Genomic DNA, 19,661 nt, shown 5'->3' on the forward strand with positions numbered 1-19,661 from the left:
TTTCTTGACGTTTATAAACTTGAACCACTCACATATTTCCTCCGCGCAGTACCATGTTGCTTAACATCCGTTCCTGCTCGCCAGAATGAACATTTACAGTAAACTCTGCTGAAAACCAGGGCTCTGGGTCACTCCTTTTCTGGGTCTGGGTCTGAGAGCAAAACCCTCCCTGGCCATACATCAAGCACAACAGAATTCTTCTGTAAGAAAAGTCAGTATATTTATGGTTTGCTTTATAAAAGTTACTATAATACAATGGTACATAGTATTCAATTCACAAAAATATGAACAAATATATACAGCATGACACATCCACAACAAAAACACTTTCTTCAAAACAAGGTACGTACTGGTGACAGATTCTATATGCACAAAACATCCCTAAATTCATAAATTTGCTTAACGAAAGAAAAAGCAGAAATCCTAAATCTTCAAAGCAGAGTTGGTTTTTCAAGGAACTTAAGAAAAAAAATAAGATTTATTTTCTTTTTTCCTCATTTATTGCAAACCATTTTGCCTGCCCCCTTTTCAAGGAGGCCCTTTACTTCCACACTGAATTAAAGCGGTGTTTATAGAACCAGAAAGCTGCAGGGATCGGGAATCGGGAGCGGGGTGTTCTCCTGTTTGCTTTTCAACCTGCCCGTTGCGACGTGTTCCTGTTCCCTTGGACAAATACTACAGTGGCAATTAAGGAGGAAACTCCAAATAAAATAAAAAACAACAACCCAGAACAAATATTAAATTGAAAAAACTCCAGTTGCAAACTCACTTAAATACATTTGAGGTTGTCTATTAGACTGTACACATTTCCTCGCTTGAAATAAATAGATTTTGCACATTAGGTTTCAGACTGGGGCGGGGGGAAAGAAGAAGCCTTGACTTGGCAATTTTTTGTCTTCAGTTTCTTAATGCTTCTAATTCCACCTATTTATTTGACAAAAAAAACCCCCACATTTATACAGAATTTACATTGTACAAAGCTTGACACAAGCTGTAAATGCCACCAGCTCCTTCGCTGTACTCAGTCCCTCTGCCTCCCCATCGCCTCGGCACGGTTCAGAGCTGGAATCTGTTTAAAAAGACCTCCAAATTACAATAGTCACTTTTAATAAATTATTTACATGCTCTTGAAGTACAAAGAAATCAGCAAAAAAATTTCAACATGTTTCTACAAGAAACAGTGTCCGAAGAGAAGATTCTTGAGTTTGCCTATGTACAGAAGATGCGGGGGGGTTTTATACTTCAAAATCCTTTTTTTTTTTTTTTCCTTGACGTTTTTATTTAATACAGAAATGCACTGAAATGATCCCTGAAAAAGGTCACAAAAACCAGAACTGCAACTACTGTGTACTTGGTTGGAGTTTAAAAAAGCTGTCTGTGTGTTTTTCCTTAGAAATAAGCTGCTCTATACAATATAAATACCTGCAGGACGAGCCCTTCCCTCCCAGCCGCTGACTGCGACCGACTGGGACGCGCACAGGGGTGACCCACGCGAGCTGGGGGTTTGCATACATGGAAACCAATTCCTAAAACGCCAACGGCGGAGGCGTCCGCACCCAAACTCACCCAGCTTTGCCTTGGGAAAATAAAGATTTGGGTTCTATTTCCAAAGCTTTTGCATTGTTTTCCTGGGCTGTTTCACCGAGCGAGATACAATTTTGCAGGGAGCGCAGTCAACGCCTCTCTCACCCTCTTTTTTTGCCTTGGGTTTCAACTGAAGTGACAGCAAATTGGGCTTTTCGGCCCACAAAACGGCTTCAGTAAATCTCTGTAAAGCAGCGCGCTGGGGAGGTTTTATTTCAGACCCTGCTGCTGTTTTTGTGGGGTGCTGGGGGTCCGATGGGGCTGGCACACGAATTGTGCACCCTTGCCCCTTCCTAAGCAGGAGCCAAAGCACCCAGGAGGGACTGGAAAGGCGTCTCCCCAAGACTAAGGCAAACCACAGGGGCTAATCCCGTCCAGAGCACAGCCACGCTGGGAAACACAAACCACCAGCAGCGGCCCAGGGCTGGGCCGTCTGGGGGGTCTGCACCCCACAAAACCACCGCTGATGCTCCGGTCTGATGGACCGTGGAGGAAGAAGGCCCAGGGCATCAGCAGCACTGCTGTACATGGGGGCTTCGTTGGAGACACAGGAAACTTCTGTGCCTTTCCAAAGCTTGGAAAGGAAAAGGCCGAGCTGTAGAGATGCCAACTGGAGCCTCAACGCAACAAAATGAGCCTTATTTTAGAAGAAATAGCGATAACTTGAGCAGCTGGTTTAGCTCCCCAACGCTCCTGCCACGGCTGCAGTGACAACCAACGCTCAGGGACAGAAACCAGTCGTGCTTCTCCGAATCGTAGGTCCTGGGTCACCGTTACCCCATTGCTGGAGAGATTTACAGAGACGGGGGAAACAACAAAACCAAACCAAAGCGAAGCAGCGACCACAGACTGTCTAATCCCAGGGACAATCTCCTCACCCTCTGGCAGACACAGGTGGAATTCGGGCAGCTCGTACGGTCACTGCGCTCCTGTTCCTTCAGCCCTTTCGTCTAAAGGAGAAATTCAGCTGCAGCCCAACCTACGTTACAAGCTCCCCTCCGCAGCGTGGGCCTGGCAACTCCGAGCGATGGCGGAAAAGCCCCTCCACAAAGCTCTTTCTCCAGGCTGTAACCTCTGCTCACGGTGCTGCGGTCGCACAGCGATTATCGCTGGTTTTAAAAGGACACGAACACAGCTGTGCGATTCGTTCTGCGGGGAGGTGTTCAGCTACGCAGACAATCTTCCCATTTCATAATTACATTGCGACTTCCCCTCATCAGCCAATTTAGAAGCTCTTAGTACAACTGATCTCCACTTTTGAAGCAGGAGAAATTCAATGCAAGCGAAAAAGCCGAGCCTGTCTATACCTGAACGGCCGGGTAACGTTTCCAGACCACATCCAAAGAAGTGTTTCTTTGGTGTTCTGCCTCATTTCTACATCTCGAAGGACTGCAACCTTCACCTCAGCACGTCTACAAGGACAAAATATATCACTGAATCAATTCCAAGTCTGCCGTACAACAAATTAAAGCACCATTCCTTTTCCTGCTGTAGGTGGGGAGGGACATTTTAACCACGTTCACTTCTCTTGGAGGCTCAGGACCGCCCCAGGACAAGTTACTGAGTAACAGAGGGAGGGGAACGCAGGCACAGCTCGCTCCTATCACAGGAACCATCTCCCACCCTCAAGGACACAGCAAATGCTCCACGTAAAACGCCGGGAGGGCAGGGAAAAGCAGACAAAAGTGAGGAAAACTGAATAGGAGACACACATCAGCCCGTTTCCCATCTACAGGAAGAAAATCCCATTAAAACCACGGGCCATAGTGCATCCTTACAAGAGGGGTAAGATTTTTACAGCATAAAGGCGGGCTGAATTGTCCTCCTAATTTCAGCCTCAGCCTTGTTTTGCTTGCGAGACAAACCAATCTCCCAGGAACGGGCATCCCCAAAGGCCCCACAACTGACTCGACCTCCTTCTGTAGCGGATTGGTACCCACGTACTGCCCACATATGGGCGCAGGGTCTGGATCCCCCAGTGCACCAGCGTGGAAACCAGAGGTGCTGAGCTCTGCGGCCGACCCCGCCGCTCCCTGGGGTCAGGCTGATCCCTACAGCAAAGGCAGGACAGGTCTCCCATAGGCCCAATGTGGACACATTGCCATGCACACACACACACACACACCCCCCCCCATTCACACGCCCTCAAGCCTCTGGCTTGCTCTGTAACATCAACCTGACATTTATTTACAGCTTACTCTGAGAAATCTGTGCAATTTCAGCCAATCAAGCTCCCAACAAACCCTACATATGGCATCTTCAGTCTCTGCTTCACATTTTAACGTTGAATGTCTTTTTCAACCAACAAAACTGATGAGAAAAAGGTAGCAGCATTTATGAAAGGATGAAGGTTTATAACAACAATTAAAAAAAAAAAATAAAGGTACCATTATCCCATTTCGGAGCATTAATGTAGGGACTGACAGAGAAGCTAGTGTTTGGATAGACCATGCCACAAAACGGTAGTCACCTTTCTGTGCGCGTGTTGGATCTGGAAAGGAAAGAGCACCTGAAACATGAACAGTCCTCGTAAGCGTGTGCGCTTTTTGCTCTCATTCATGATCCCGGCAGAAGTGCGAAACTTGGGTTTTCTCTTCTCTTTTTTTCCTCTCTTATTTTTTTAAATATTTTTTTTTTCCTTTTTAAATTTTTTTTTTCTTCCTTTTTTTTTTTTTCCTCCTGTTTTTTGGCAAAGTGCAACCACACCTGGTTACCACAGTTCTGACATGGCCGAAGGTGCAAGTGTGACGAGAAACCTTGCGCTCAGTTCAGGGTTCCCCTGCAGTTCTCAGAGCCACAGAGACACGGGATCTTTACATCCTCGATGGGAAACTTGTAGTCATAGGTAATTTCCTCATTCACATTGATGTGCTGCTTGGAGTAGATGACGATCTTCTTCTGAGACTCCACCGTGATCACTTTAGCGTAACAATTTGGCTGCAGGGGAGACAGAACAGGTCACGCTTTAGGCTTTAGACACTAGAAGGAGACTGTTAGTACAGAACAACGACGCTAAAACTCGGTTTGTTTTACGGAAGTATTTGTTGGATGCGCTTGAACAGCGTCTGTTAAGGGCCCTCAACGTGGTCAGGAGGACTCTGAGTGCACTCTTGTCTCGCTGCATGTTTCACTTCTCAGGTCTCTCCAATCTATGCTGGATTAGATTCTGCTTTGATCCACTGCAGCTCATGAACATTTAATCACAAGCCTGTGACCCCCTGCTACTTCTGAACACGGCCTCAATCAAAGCCAGCGAGGACTCAGCGGGTTTATCAGTGCACAATTACATGAACAACCCAGGATACTTACATTGCAGCTGTGATTAATAAACCTGGCGAAGTTTCCGCATTTCGTGGCATCGATGATGGTGTCGTGATCGACTCTGAACATGTAACTGCTCCCGATGCCTTCATCCTCGTATCGCTTCTCACGCATGTCGGCAATGACCTGCAGAAAAGCCCAGGTGCCGCGTCAGGACGCGTCGCAGAAGTGATCTGTGAGCAGAGATCTACACAACTCGCACCGGCGCCGTGCTTGTGCCACCCAACAGGTGCATGACCCCAGACCCCCCACGAGAACACAGACTTCACTGGAAACACAGGAGGTCAGGATGGGCCTCTCGAGACCTCATCTCCTAAGGATGCGAGTGCTGTGTTTCTATGGGTAATTGAAACTCCCACCCGTGACCTCCAACCCCTGCCCAGCTCACACAGCTACTGCCTGGCAGCAGGGACTCCAACCCCACTTCTTCCAGGGCTGGTTCTTGCTCAGGTGTCCCCCGCAGCCCCACTTACCTGCCTGATGTTCTGACCCACGTACTCAATCACCATCTCATCGGCTGCAATGGGCTCCATAGCGAAAAGGCCCCAGTCGTGAATGTGGCTCTTGCAGAATTTTAGTTTTTTCTTCCGGAACTGCAGTAAGAAAACACCCCAAAACCCCAACCCTGAATTAGGCACAGCATGGAAAGGGAAAGGCTGTCTCTGCATCCAGCATCCACAGCACGCTCCAAGTCATGAGCAGCGCTGGGGTCCTTCAACCCTGGTTAGTTTCGTTCTGTCCTGCAGACGTTGTATTAAGTTGTGGTGTCTTATCAAGTTGAATTATGTGGAAGTACAGGAGGGCCAAGTACCATTCAAACCTCTTCTGGGACTGATGGCCAACCCCAGGGTGAGACCCAATGGGCAGGAGGTGCCCTGCCCTCGCCCCAGCCCCTGCGCAAAGCAGCAGCCCAGGGGGTGACCCACCTTGAGCTGGTTGAACTTGAGCAGGTCGCTGTCGCAGCTACCAGTGAAGGATGAGAGGAGCCTGCGCTGCTCCGACCGCCTCTCGGAGCCAGCCCGCGTGGAAGCGTGAGGTTGGGCAGGGATGCTCATACCCTGCGAGGACAAAAGGGTGATCAAAGCTGACCCTACGGACATAACACCCCACAACCTCCCTTGTGCTCCAACACATCACAGCCTGCTAAAACATCCCACGTCAAACACTAACACCTCCTTCGCAGCTCCTGGATGGACAACTCACAGGCATCCCAACAGCTTCACCTCCCTCCTTGCCAAAAGGCAGGAAGCAGCAGCCGTATGTGACGCTGCATAAAGGCAAATCCCGTTCGCACCCACGTGTCTCACCTGCGTGTCTGCTGGAGGCTCCTCTGCAAAAGCCCGGCTGTTGTTGAGGTATTTAAGTTTGTCCTTCTTATCAATTTTGTAATAGCCTTCACTTCGTGCGCAGCCCGTCACGTGCTCCCGCATCCCATCGTCCCGCTTCTTTTTCTTGGGGGTAGAAAAGCTAGTAGGTGGACAGGAGTTAAGGAGAAACACAGCCACCGATGGAGAGCAGGCAACACTTGCTACAGCTGCATGGAGCTGACACCAAGAGCTGGAAAACTACAAAGGTTTTGGGAAGGTTGCTGAAAAATAACAATACTATTGAAACATAAAGAAACATCGCTGAAGCCCACGTGCCTACAGGAAATTCAAGCACAGTCTTTCTTAGCTGTGTGCTTTGGGAAACTAAAGAGATAATGACAATTTAAACAGAAAGAGGTTACGCTGTCAAGTGAAAACTGTTTGAGAAGGGATTTCCCCACAGCACCCACTGTGCACGCAGACAGCAGCTGCCCGGCCATCTGGATGCACCGTTTGTGCTGGTTTTGAGTGATGTGCTTTTGTTCTGCCTCCAGAAACCCCCTGCAGCCACCCCAAGAGCTGAAGACACCTCCCTGATCCCCCAGCAGCAATCACCACACTGATGGGGGCCAGAAACAGCACGGATGGGCGAGAGATGCTCCTCAGCCCAAAGAGCTTGGAGGGAGATGCTGCTCTTGGTAAATCAGCTCCTTCAGACCCCAATGCGAAGGATAAGACCCGGTGCAGATGTCTCTAACCCCACTGTCCCCATCAGCCAAGAAAACCCATGGCTGGCCTGGCACCAAGCAGGCAGGAGGCACCTCTAGGTCTCTGGGACAGTGGAGCTGAACTACTGGCAGCTCGCCCCAAAAACACAGCCATGAGGCCTACGACGACCGAGATCTTCCCCAGAGCACTCTCTGTGAGCCGTAACACATCCTTATCACCAGAAAACTGAAGCAGAGGGACCAGAAAAAGCAAGAAGCGATGGCCTTGCGATCAGAGCTGCGGTGTGCGCTTGCTGCAAAGCGGGTGAGCCCTGCAGGTACCCCAACATCTGCCGTGCACGGGATGAACCAGCGCCTGGCCACAGAATATTTTGAAATGGTTTAAAAATGACTGCAAATTTGCTGTTACGATAATCCTTATCAACAGGGAAACATCACAAATATTTCCACTATGCAAGCTGCCAAACGCAAACACATTTAAGCGCACGGCACAGGCGAGCCCTACCCTGACCGTCCCCTCCTGCCTTTCGCTGGCTGTGGTCCCCCACCACTGCGGGGCCGATAACTCCCACCTCGAAACTGGTTTGTTCTGGGAACTGCTTCCCTAAACAGGGCAGACACCAACTGAGAATTACTGGGGTGAGGCATTTCACCACCCTTTTAGATTATTCCATTTAAACAATTAAACAAACCTATTTCCAGACTGGTGCGTGGAATGAAAAGGCAGAAAATGATCAACTTGCCCTTTGAGATGCAGGGAAAGAAAGAATAAAACCGCACAGCTCAGCACTGAGCTCCGCTTGCTTTTTCTTAGTATCACTGAGTATTTTGGGCTTTTTTGCTTTTGCTTTTGCATCTTGCAGGGAGTAAGGGATGAAATATTTTAACTCCACACCATCTCTAGCAGCATGCGAGGTGGTGCACTTGTCTTCTTTACCATATAGATCTGCATACCCTTCCTAAAAACACTACTGGAGAGGTTTTGGGTTGTGAGCACAGCCCTTTTAGGCTCTGTTCTGGAGATCACCACTGCTGGCTGCACACATGGCAAAGCCTTGTTCTGAGACAGCTTCTGCATCCCAGAAATGCTCCCAAAGGTTCAAAGCTGCAGCCTACGCTGCTGATCACCGGGTGATGGGCAGGGGAGCGGGGATGGGGCCATGGTGCTCCAGCAGCACCAGCCATTGCCACATGGGCTGCAGCACTCGCAGTGCGTTCCCCGTCCAGCCCGGGGTCACGTCTATCCCCGATGCACTGCTCAGAAATCATCGCTTTTATTAGGGTTGCAAACTCACAGCGAGTTAGAACTGCTAGCACCACTAACTCATCACTTTGGGCACAGACGGCGAGATGACTTTTACAGCAAGTTTTAGCCCCAAGTTACAGCCCTGAGTGTGCAGACCAGAAATTCCACTGGCAAGCTGGGAAAAGAAGCCTGGGTTCAAGGCAGACAGACGCTTCCCAAACTAGCAGGGAAATCTCCACAGAAGAGGCACATACAGATTTTCCCTGCAGTCTCAGATTGAAACTGCAGCAAGAACAGCCACTTCTGCAGTATTTTTGTATTGCAGCTTCAGGGAATAAAACAGCCTAAAATTCCCTGCTGATCTCAGCGATTGCTATTCTAGGAAGCAAACGCTTCTTCACCCAACTCAGTCTCTTGCACTGAAGTCCTACACAAGGACCATCGAGCGCATCCCGCACGTGCTGAGGAACACGAGAAAGGATATAAGGATGGAATACCCAGAGGGTGTCGTTGAGCCAGTCCATACCGTTGTCTTGCTGCAGCAAGCGGTCATACGTGATACACATGAACTTGATGTCTTCCTCGTCTATGCCTCCATTCCAAATATCGTACAAAATAGTCATTTCCTCAAACTCGGAGCGTGGCCTGAACTGAGGCCGGGGTGGGGAATACTCAGGGGAGGGAATCGTGGGGAGGTCCTCAGAAGTCTTCTTCTGCCTTCGCCACTGTCTCTTCGGCTTGGCGTGAGCTTCTTCTTCCTTGAAGTCTTCGTTCCACTGGTTCTCTAGTTCCTTAAACGGCAGTTTCTCTGAAACTGTCTCAGCTCCTATTTTCTCGGGGAAACCGTCATTATTCCTGAAGTCCAGGGTGACGGCTTCAGGGTCTTTCGGTCCATAGAAAGCATCGGGATGTGCACTCAAGAGCTCTTTGCCCACAGCACTGTCCACCAAGGTCACCGGCACAGGAGGAGGCTCCATGGCTTTGCCCGAGTACATATCCAAGGAGAGGACAGAAGGTGGCGACCGTCTTGGCCGACCTGGCCTTCTTTTGGGAAGAGCAGAAGGTGGCGGGGGAGGAAGGACAGAAGCACCAGGGGGTACTTCTGGTGAGAGCAAACCAGGTTTAATTTCTGCCTTGCATTCCTCGACGGGCATTCTTCCATCTCCACGCATGCACGGCAGGGCTGCTACGGGTACTGGCTCATCAGGTGGCAAACCCATGTCCGTGTGGAAATCTGCCTGCGGGGGGCTGGCAAAGGGGATGGGGGAAGGAACGCTGTTCATGCCGATTGTAAGGGAAGCACCGAGAGGCTCTTTGAAGGGTTTCTCGTCCAGCTCATCCTCTGATGGTTTCTTGCCAGACAGAAGGCAAGGAATGGTAGCACCAGCCTCTGGGAAAGTAGGCGTGAAACTGAAATCTCTCCCCGGAGTCCGAGGAATGCCACTGTTAATGCCGGGAGATTGGGATGGGTAGGAAAAGGGGCTCCCTGGGACCTGAGGGGAACTGAGGGTCAAGCTGCTTCCCGTAAGTGGAGCATCGCTGCCTGGCGTGGCCGGGACAGTGTCCGTGCTCTGAGACTTCGCAAGGGGGTGTGAAGACTTGGCCAAAATGTCCCGCCCAGGAGTCCTAGGAATCTCCTCTTCCACGGACGTTTTGGTCACCATTAACTGTTCAGGGAACTTTTCTGGAGGGACTGAGGATTCCTCTTTACCAGAAGTCGAGGGTAAGGGAAGCACGGCAGATGGCACCTTGTGGGCTGGAAGCAGAAGAGCATCAGTCTCCGGATGGATCATCACCTCTCGCCCTGGTGTACGAGGCAGCCGCTCGTCCTCCTCGGCAGCCGAGGGCAGCTTTGCTCTAACGCGAGCTTCCACGCTGCCGTCGTCAGCCTTGCTGAAGAAGCTGCTTTTGCTGGGCAGAGGCTCTCCGAAAACTCCCGCTGGAGCAGAGAGACATAGCACCGCTGCTGCCGCCTCCTCGTCTTGAGAGTCAGGCTTCGGACCTTCCTGCACCTCTGGCTCCAGCATGGCAGTGGGTTCGGACTCTTCCTCTGCAAGGGGAAAAGAGAGGAGAGTCAGGAGCTTTGCTTCCCCTCGGTTACTCGCCAGCAAAGGCACGTTTAAGATGCCGCAATTACAGAACAGCTCAATCCCACTGGGACGCTTTAAAAACTTCAATGCTTTACATTTTGGAGGCACGGAGTGTGGAGTAATTAGACGCTACCACAGACATCTCTAATGGACCATTAAAAAAACGCACTATTAATTTGAGGATTAGCTACAACACAGGCCAGAACGATGGTTTTCTGCTTTGAAAACCCCTGACCACCTTTTGCACAGACATCAAAAGAATCAGCGGATTGCAGGGCGAGGACTTTGCAGGAGCGCTGACAGAGCCCCAAGCTATCAGAGTGTCTAATGTGGGAAGGTAAAACTAATTGCAAGGCCAAGCAGCACCCTCAGCTCTCCGAAGAGCATAACACTCCCGAACAACTCATGAAGGAAACACAAAGCCCTTGCAATGAGTGAGGAGACACTTGGATGGTATCAATGAGGCAGTTTATACGCTGCTCTCTCTGCAGCAGGCTCATTTGTCTGCAGTTTATTTACCCACTTAGGGCCAGGGCCATAAGGAATAAACAGTGAATCTTGTTAGGTAGCTCCAAATAAATATTTTCAAGTGGGAGAGCCAAAAACAGGTGAAAATGCCTGGGGAGTTGGAAGGGAAAACTTCCCCATTTGTGCTGAACAAAACAGAGTCGCTGGAGAAGGCTCTGATCCCAGTAACTCCTGTAAACCAGGCTGGGCAGCACAGGAATGCTGCAGCTTCAGCTTGTTCCCACAGCCTGGCTGGAAAGCTCATTCCGCAGTGTGCCCAAATGCAGGCATCCCCAGATTTACATCCTTTCTGGACACTGATCTGTTTAGAAAGGATCCGTGCCAAACGGGTTCTCTGCCCTGCCCAGTTTAACGTTTTGTCTGCTGACAGTTCTCAGATTTGTGACAGCCCCTGCAGGGACTGCATTTCCAGGTGGTAAAATACCGCCCGGTCCTCAGACGCCAGCCCTGCCCGTGCCTCGCACCGCAGGCCACACTGGAGGTGCTTTAACTTTTTAATTCTCTCCTAGCTGCAGAATTTGTCAACCTTTATGCATCCCACTCCTGTTTTAGTAAAAGGTTCCTAAGTCCTTTGGCTTAAATACAGCTCTGCGATAAATGAAGAAAATTTCTGTCTCCAGAAAACCAGGGAGTATCACTCATTTGAAATGACCAAGTAAGAAAAAAAAAAACCAAAAATCCCACAAATAATAATATCAGGAACCAGATGTAATTCTGGGACTTCACTCACATGCCCCATATAGCTACCCAGACACATACTGCTTTGGTATTAAAACCAAAAAGGGCCAGGAGTGACTCAGTAAGCACAGAACCTGTTCTGTTTTAGCAGCCATGGCTTTTCTATCTTGAGCTTCAGCTACCACACCATCCAGTCAGTCACCCTCAGACGATGACAACTGTTCAGTTCCTGCACAACACTAATTAAACTGTCCCGGGATAAGACTCTGGATACAATAACCAGGGTATTTTTAGCAGCAGAGGGTTTGTGTAGAGCTCCTTACTAGGAAGGAAGCTCAGCACAGAGCTCTCTAGACAGATAACTCCTAGCCTAGAGCCAGGACTGGAGGAAGAAAGAGAACAAGGGAAATACAAAGCCATACATATTGGATGCTGTGAGAATACTGCACTTGGAAATGTGGTAAAAAATGCCAAACCACATGGAAGGACATACCTGGCCTACAGATGGGAGACAGAGCAAGTTTTGTCTCCTGGTCTCTTTCCATAACCAAGTGTTTCAGTGTTTCAGCAGCAATAGACGCCTCTGGGACTTCACCACATTCACCTTCCCCTGTCTTGATTTCTTCCATGCCTTCATCTTTCACTGCCAACGCTGGCTCTGCGAGCCCCAGGCCTGTTGCATCCATGTAGTCATCCACAGGGTAGAGCTCCAAAATAGTCTCCCTCTCATCATCGGGAATCTCAGGACCAGAAGGTTCAAGCTCTGTCTCAGCAACCATGGCTTCTCTGTCTTGATCTTCAGCCACCTCCTCCTCCTCTTCCTCCTCCTCCTCTTCATCATCATCATCATCCTCATCTTCATCATCTGAGTCTGAACTCGACTCATATTCAGAAGAGTCCTCACTTTCATCGGATGATTCAACTTCAGCCTTGGAAGACGAGGGACTTGCAACATCTACAAGAAGAACAAATCGCCATTAGTTCTGCTTTCTGACCTCATTAAGAAACCGGGGTCTGCTACAGGCAGCCCAGAGGGTTGTGGAGTCTCCTTCTCTGGAGACATTCAAGACCCATCTGGATGTGTTCTTGTGTGGCCTGGTCTGGGTGATCCTCCTCTGGCAGGGGGGTTGGACTGGGTGAGCTTTTGAGGTCCCTTCCAACTCCTCATATTCTGTGATTCTCTAACAGGAGCAAATACCACTTCCACACTGCAATAGCATGGAAACAGCTTCAACAGCAGCGTGTGGGCTCAAAGGAGTCACCTTCCAATTTATTTATTTTTGCAGACTTACAATCCATGTATTTGGCTGCTTACAACAATCACCATGCGATAGGCAGTCCCCCCAGCAGCAGAGCCAGCGCTGCCTGGCACCCTGCCCACTGGCTCGCTTGGTGGATTGCCTCTTGACTCAAGTTGTGTTAACATTTTCTGTTTGAAATGTGGTTCCACACACGTTTCATAAAACAAGCACAAACCGAGCTGGCTTTAAGTGCTCTGCCTCTCTGTTGAGTTGGGCTGAGATCACTCAGGGGCTGGAGAGCAGTTGCAAAGGGACCACACACAGAGGGACTGTGGAAGCCTTGCAGGTAATAAAAATACCAGTACATATTGCCTTGTATAAAACCACCCTTCAGTGAAATAAGGTGCACAGATGAAATTTTTAAAAAATAATCTCACAAGTGTAGAAGGGACACCACAGCTGACAAAGGCTATGCTTGCTGCTTCTGTCTGAACTGCTTACCCTCCTCGGAGTCCTGCTCCTCCTCCTTGTCACTTGTGTCTATGCCTGTCTCCTCTTCCTCATCATCTTCATCCTCGTCTTCATCCTCATCCTCATCTTCCTCCTCATCGTCTTCATCCTCATCCTCATCTTCCTCTTCCTCCTTCGCAAGAAAGCATTGCCAAAATTCAACAGTGTCAGACTCCAAAACCTGGCTGTCCCTGCAGTAACCACCAGGAACACTGCTCAGAGAGTCTTACAGAGGTTCATTGGGACAGACCCTACAGGAGCACTCATCTTCTAGGGAAGGTAACTTTGGCATCTGGAATTTCTACGTCCCTTTTTCATGACCGACAGCATTCAAAATTGCAATAACAAACCAACACACCTTGCCAGGTGTTGCTTTCACCAAACTCCTCTCTTCTTCCTGCTCCTCTTCCTTCTCCGAGGAGGACTCTTCCTCTTTCTCTGATGTCTCATCTCCCTCTTCCCCCTCGCTGTCGAGCTCCAGCGGCCTTGCTGGTCGCCGCCTCAGCCCCACTGCTTCTGCATCTTTCTTTGACAGCTCAGACGTTGTATCGGAAGCATCTCTGTCCCTCTCCGACTCTGGTGAGCAAAACCAAGAAGGAAATTGCCATCAAATACATTGCAAGGGAAGGAAAAGAGTTGACCACAGAGCAGAAACATGTTCTTTAGGAAGATCAAAGTTAGGAGCAATGCATCCATGCAGTGTGTGAGTCCCCTGGCTCACAGGGGCTTTCTAATTTCACAGGACAAGTGAGGGCAAGAATGGGTGCAGGGTGTTGAAATGCAAGGGACGGCAAAATGCAGACAGCCAAAGTGACAGGGAGAGCAGCTAGGAGACAGGGCATGACTGAGATCAGAGCAGGTAAACTGAATCTAATGCCTTTTTGTTTTATTTAAGGGCTTTACAAAACCCTGCTTCTGTACTTTGGCTTCAAAACCATTTGTTAGTCTGAACCAACTTTATGGCACAACTAACTTGAATCCACTTTTTTATGCAAAACAAAGGGTATTCAAAGCTTTGCCTTATCTCTGCTATTCCCTGCTTCCAGGAAAAAAAAAAAGATAAAATATTTTCAACTCTATTTTTCTGGCAAATAACTTTGTTTTGTTTTTCAAATCAAATGCAGGGCAAACTGTGTTTTCTGTGCTTTCTCCCACAACGCACCCAGTGAATGGCAAACACGCTCCCAGGCCAGTCCATGAACCCATCTGAGCTCCCTCTACTGGGTGACCAGCTCTGCATCAGCAGAGCTAAAACAGGTTATGAGCTATTCATAAAATGCGTGTCTTAAATTTCCCCCCAGTGACTTTAAGATAAGTGAATCCAGAGGAGACATGTTCCAGCTGATAGGTTTTGTGAGAAGCAGGGTTGTGGCTCAGATCCTTGACTCTGTGTCTAACTGTAAGTGAGCACACTGCTGGGAGGTTTAAGAGATTTCAGCCTGCATGCCGCTTGCATCTGCTCTTGTGTTTCAAACAAATGTGCTTTGCAAACCTTCATCTTCATCATCCACAGAAGTAGAAGGCCGGATTCTCTTCTGATCTCCTGCTGAGGCAGCTTCAGGTGGCTCCTTTCTTTTCACCTGAACAAAAGACACCATTAGCATTTCTAAAAGTTAGAAACAGCAGAAATCAACTTCTTAAGCAAATTGCTACTGCTTTACTTTGCCATGGTGACTTACACCCAGAAACCCAGGGCCACTTCCCCAGCCCTTGATCCCTTTCTTTGCTTGCAAACAGAACTTCACTGTGAACAAAATTCTACCCCTTGGATTTGCATCAAAACACCCCGCTACCAGCATGGTGCATGTCCTCACCGGGTACTTTGAAGCTGACAGAGAAAACTCTCGACAGATGCATGTGCCTGAGATGTAGCAGAACAGAAAGGGAGTCTGAGCCTATGACATCTTTAAGAGCCTCAAAGCAAGTTTTATTCTATATGAAGACTGCAGAATTTCTCATCTCAAACCTTTATTTGTATGTTCTGCACATTCAAACCCCTAATTTCAGGGAAGCCCTCTACCCTCTAACGGAGCTTACAGTCTGTAGAGCTTTGGGGCATGAACCTAGAGAGGTCTGTCCTCCTAAGGCTTCTTTGGGGAACGTTACCATAACGAAGACAGATCTTTGCTTTTACCTTGAAGGACGGCAAGCGGATGGCTCCTCGTAACCCAATGCCCAAGCCGATCCCCTCATAGCCCAGGCCTTCTCCTTTGTTCCAGTTCTCCAAAAGACAAGATGCAATCCGATCCTTCGGCTTTGGCTTTTCCTCCAGCTCTCCTCCAGACTTCACTGGAGTGAGAGACGCCTGCAACAGAGAAAGCACGCTTGGGAGGGAGAGTTTCCTGGGGAGCACACCAAACCTGGAGCTAATTCAGACACTTGAGGTTTGTGAAACGTCGCTGCCTTGCCCAGGCATCAGTTTCTCTGACGGCAAAGGCACCTGAAGATGCACCACACACACTTGAAAGAGAGAAGGTGCAGCAGCTCTTGATAATGAGACCTTTCTGTCTCCGAGAAGCTGTCTACCCTTTGGATTTTAAGAAGTTGTTTTCTCTGCACAGGGCACTCGACCAGCTGGGACTCCCAGAGCAGCAGCTTGGCACAGGACACCAAGCAATGCTGCATTTGGAGCCATCACGCTGTAAGGCCTTCTTCCCCGAGTGTTTTAAAACATGATCTCAGTTTCCTTCATGAGCAGCTTTAACACAAGCCAAAGCACTTCACAAGGGGGACAAGGGAAATAAACAGACCTATCAGCTCCCATAGCTCATTTCTGGTCCTTCCAGTGCCTAGCAAGGCGACCACAGCGACCACCTCCAGACCAGTCAGAACCCATCACAGATGAAGCAAAGGTCATAAAAGGGAGAGAGAAAAGGGTAAGAAAAGGCTCAGACATGAACCCAAGACTCCAGAGCCCAAGGGAACACATTCCTCCACCCCAATGGAGCTACCGAGTGCCAAGGAGCAGCTCCTGTACAAGGGCCCTGAGCTCTGAAGGGAAGTTACAGAGCTGCAATAACCACCACCTCAAACACCACTGCTCCTCAGCGCTGCAGGAGCCATCTGCTCCGCTCACAGCTATGCAAGAAATAAAGCTACATCCATGCCTCTTACAAACAACTCAAGCATGCTTTAGGCAAGTTAACGCTGTGTTATCTACCTTCATGTGCTAACCCACATAACCAAAAGCAACTTCACACCTTCCAGTGGGGAAGACCTTTCTTCTTTCTAGCGTGAGGCAGTGTATAGCGAGTCAAAAATCACATACCCCCCTGTGCTCACTCAGCAACCACAGCCCAAGTCCCCAAAACCATCAGAAAGCTCCAGTCCTGGGAAACAGGAAAAATCAAAGCATTTAAGTGAAACACCTAAGGGTCTACACAATTTGGTAATGAAACACACGGCTCAGCCACAGCAAACCCCTTTGCACCAGAGCAGGAATTCAAACCTCCGCAGTCCTGGAGAGGCAGATGAGCCCAGGAGAGCATCAAACGCAGTGGCACAGCCCAGGCACATCAGCCAGAGCACGACGCTGACTGAAAGCCATTAACAGAGCTGATCTGCTGAAGTGGGCTGTAATCACCGTAGAGGAAGCGTACGCTCTGCTCTCCCGCTAACCAGGGACAACACTAATGGGAACATCAAGCAGAGGATCCGGGCAGCAGCGCTCATGGCCAGGGATGCCTGGTTACTCCTGGCACTCTGCTTAACGCACCTTGCTCAGGCTTTCAACCCTAACCCCATCACCAGATTTGGGAACAGGGAAAAGCTTTCCCCAGTTGAAGCAGACGAGGTCCATGGTACGTGCTGCCTGCCCTACCAACGTGCTCTCAGCAGCTTTCACACCATGGTTTCCATCCTGTCTGACCGAGGACACCAGCTTCACCCTTGAGCTTTCCCACCCTTCACCCATGGCACGATATGCTCAGGCACTCAATCCGCTACTCAAGTCGATTCCTTGGCCAAAAAACACAGAGAAAAGAGAGAAACTGAGGCACAGGAGAGGTGACAAGTGTGTGTCGCTGAAGGCTCAGGGGCTGCCAGCAGCACTGTGTAGATAACATTTGCTGTCCTACTAAACTTGAGCATTGTCAGGCAGTCAGGGGAAGAAGGAAACCCACAAGGTTCCTGTTCTGACGTGGGGGAGGTCAGGGACGTAGCGGCCCACAAAGCCTCTGAGCGAGGAGGGACACAGCTGCTGCAGGAACCGGCATACGGTGGAGCTCTGCTCTCCCCTGTGAAGCACCAGGAGGTGCTGCAGCTGATGGGCCAAGGACAGGAGATATTAAATGGCATCAGCACTCCCTACGCATCTGCCTCGTTTATTTCTAGAGAAAAAATACATAAACAAGCACATATGCTGTCTTATTTCTACTTCCAAACCTCTGAAAATAATATAATTTCTTTCACTACTGTCAATCCGTAAGGAAAAATGTGAGAAGGTCCAATTAAAACCGTTAGAGGGAGGAGATGGGGATGCAGGGTTTATTTCAGAGGGTCCTTTCAGCTCAAACAGTGCCTGGAGGTCTCGGTGTGTTCTAGAAAAACCAGTGTGATAGGGGAACCAACCTGCAGCTCCCACCAAGGTGCCCACACAGCACATCCTCACGCGTGCATAAAGACACCAGCAATGGAAAGGCACAGTTTAAGCTGAATGCTCATACTTAAACGCAGGCAGCTCATGACTGAGGAGGAATCCTGTCCTGCACCAGCATCAGGGGTGCCCAGTCCCAGAAAGGAGCCTCAAATCTTTTCTGCGTGCGACCATCACAGGGCCCAGCAGACGCTTCCTCAGGCGGGGCCCTGGAGCAGCGATGGCACTGGCATTTCTGTTCCTGGACAGACAGCACAGCTGCTATTCCACGCAGCAATTTTGTATTTTTGGTTACGCTGCTCACACCCAACACGACCCGTGGCAAGGACTGCGGTACAGCCCGCTTCCCTTCCCAAAGTGGTTGTGAATTCTGGCTGAGGGAGGAGCAAGCTAAACCCAACCACAGCTCAGGAGGTGAAAGAGCCTGACGGCTGCTTAGGCCTGCCCCAACCTGCGTCTGCTTCTTCTCTGGGGACATTTGGTTTAAACCCATTTCTTGGGTACTGCAGTGGCTGCTTTCGCAGCAGTTTGCTGGATTGGTTTCCCTCCTTGCCCTGGAAACTCAGGGGCCTCCAGGGTTGTCAGTACACTTTAAATTGACTGAGAAAGGATCAGACGATTGGTGCAAAGCTGTTTTCTTAACTAATCCCTGGAACTCCTTGTGTATTTGGCCAAGGTTCAGCTTTTGGGTTAACTGCTGATGTGTACATGCACCGGGGAGGTGAGAGGAGAACAGAGAAATACCCACAGATCTCACCACACCAAGTGGGAAACACAAACCAGCGGCTTGGTGGTTTCTAACACTCCTGCTGCAGCTGACTGGAGTTTTTGGAGCTCAAGTTCAGCCAACTTGTAGACGTGAGAATCCCTGGCACATTTGTCCCCTGATCTCAGGGTCATTTCCTTCTGCAAACCCCTTCCTGGAGGCAGCCAGCAGTGCCCCAGACCACATTATCAATATTATTATTATTATTATCGATATTATTATTAATAATAATAAACCATAACAACAACAATAATACATCAACTAAACTTGTCAAATTTCAGGCTCTGGAAATACTGCACTGAGGGGAAAAAGGCAAAGCAGATGAGGAGAAGGGAAGGCCTTCCTGCAAGGGGCAGAGTGGAGAGGACTCTCCCATGCACATGTCCCTGTCTGTAAGAGCAGATAACCTCGTCCTGTGACGACTGCTCAGTGGACTTCAGCTTTAACAGGGGCATGAAAGCCCTCTTCATCCCCACCAGAAAAAGTCACGCAGACCACCAGCGCTATCAACAGCTCTCCCCGGGACGTATTTCACAGAGCCTACCTTTGCCAGACGTTCCTTCTTGTCCCACCAGTCATCGAATGCGCGAAATGCCACCACTTCAACCATCTTCCGGTTCAGGTCCCTTTTCATGATAGCCTTCAGTTCCTTCACGATGACCAGGAGGACTCCATCCACCGTGGCCTTGTGGGGATCTTCCTTCTTCGGCTCGTAGCCTGGCGGTGGCACCGAGGGGTCAAACTTGGGCAGGGGTGGCCACTGCTGTCCACGGCCAAGGGCTGACCCCATGGAGAAAGGGCGGTAGGGTGGAAGGTTCACGAACTGCATCCGTCCCGTCATGAACGGCGGGTACTGGTACGTGTTCTGTGCCTGCATCATGCGGCTCAGCATCTGGGTTTGCATCTGGAAGGACATTGGCATGCCACCCCACTGGTTGCCCAATACACTTATCATATCCACTTGCATGACAGGGAACATGCCGGGGTGGAACGGAGGAAGCGGAGGCAAGATGTGAGGCGGAGGGACCCCCGGGGGTGCCGGGAGCGGAGGCGGGGGGACGGTGACGG

At 49.6% G+C, this 19,661-nt stretch overlaps 1 protein-coding gene across 1 annotated transcript; it reads right to left on the bottom strand.

Moving 5' to 3' along the window:
- Positions 1-4,163: 4,163 nt before the first annotated feature.
- Positions 4,164-19,653, bottom strand: LOC104533896 (histone-lysine N-methyltransferase SETD1B). The gene is made up of 12 exons (XM_010191256.1): positions 19,138-19,653; positions 15,368-15,538; positions 14,726-14,813; positions 13,592-13,809; positions 13,225-13,366; positions 11,976-12,437; positions 8,671-10,236; positions 6,213-6,379; positions 5,832-5,963; positions 5,379-5,498; positions 4,894-5,031; positions 4,164-4,521 (listed from the first exon to the last, which is right to left on the bottom strand). The coding sequence occupies exons 1-12, from the start codon at positions 19,570-19,572 to the stop codon at positions 4,348-4,350; spliced, it is 3,813 nt and encodes a 1,270-aa protein (XP_010189558.1). The 5' UTR covers positions 19,573-19,653; the 3' UTR covers positions 4,164-4,347.
- Between the last annotated feature and the right edge of the window lie 8 nt (positions 19,654-19,661).

This window comes from Mesitornis unicolor, unplaced genomic scaffold (genome assembly GCF_000695765.1).
Source record: "Mesitornis unicolor isolate BGI_N332 unplaced genomic scaffold, ASM69576v1 scaffold5049, whole genome shotgun sequence".
NCBI classification, from domain to species: Eukaryota; Metazoa; Chordata; class Aves; order Mesitornithiformes; family Mesitornithidae; genus Mesitornis; species Mesitornis unicolor.

Excerpts from the sequence above, each read along its gene's own strand:
- LOC104533896 (XM_010191256.1), bottom strand. The coding sequence starts at position 19,572 with ATGTTCCCTGTCATGCAAGTGGATATGATAAGTGTATTGGGCAACCAG. Across the intron at positions 6,380-8,670 it reads CCTCTGGGTATTCCATCCTT|CTACTAGCTTTTCTACCCCC; the intron begins ATATCCTTTCTC and ends ACTCCTGTCCAC. Across the intron at positions 5,499-5,831 it reads TCAAGTTCAACCAGCTCAAG|TTCCGGAAGAAAAAACTAAA; the intron begins GTGGGTCACCCC and ends TTCTTACTGCAG.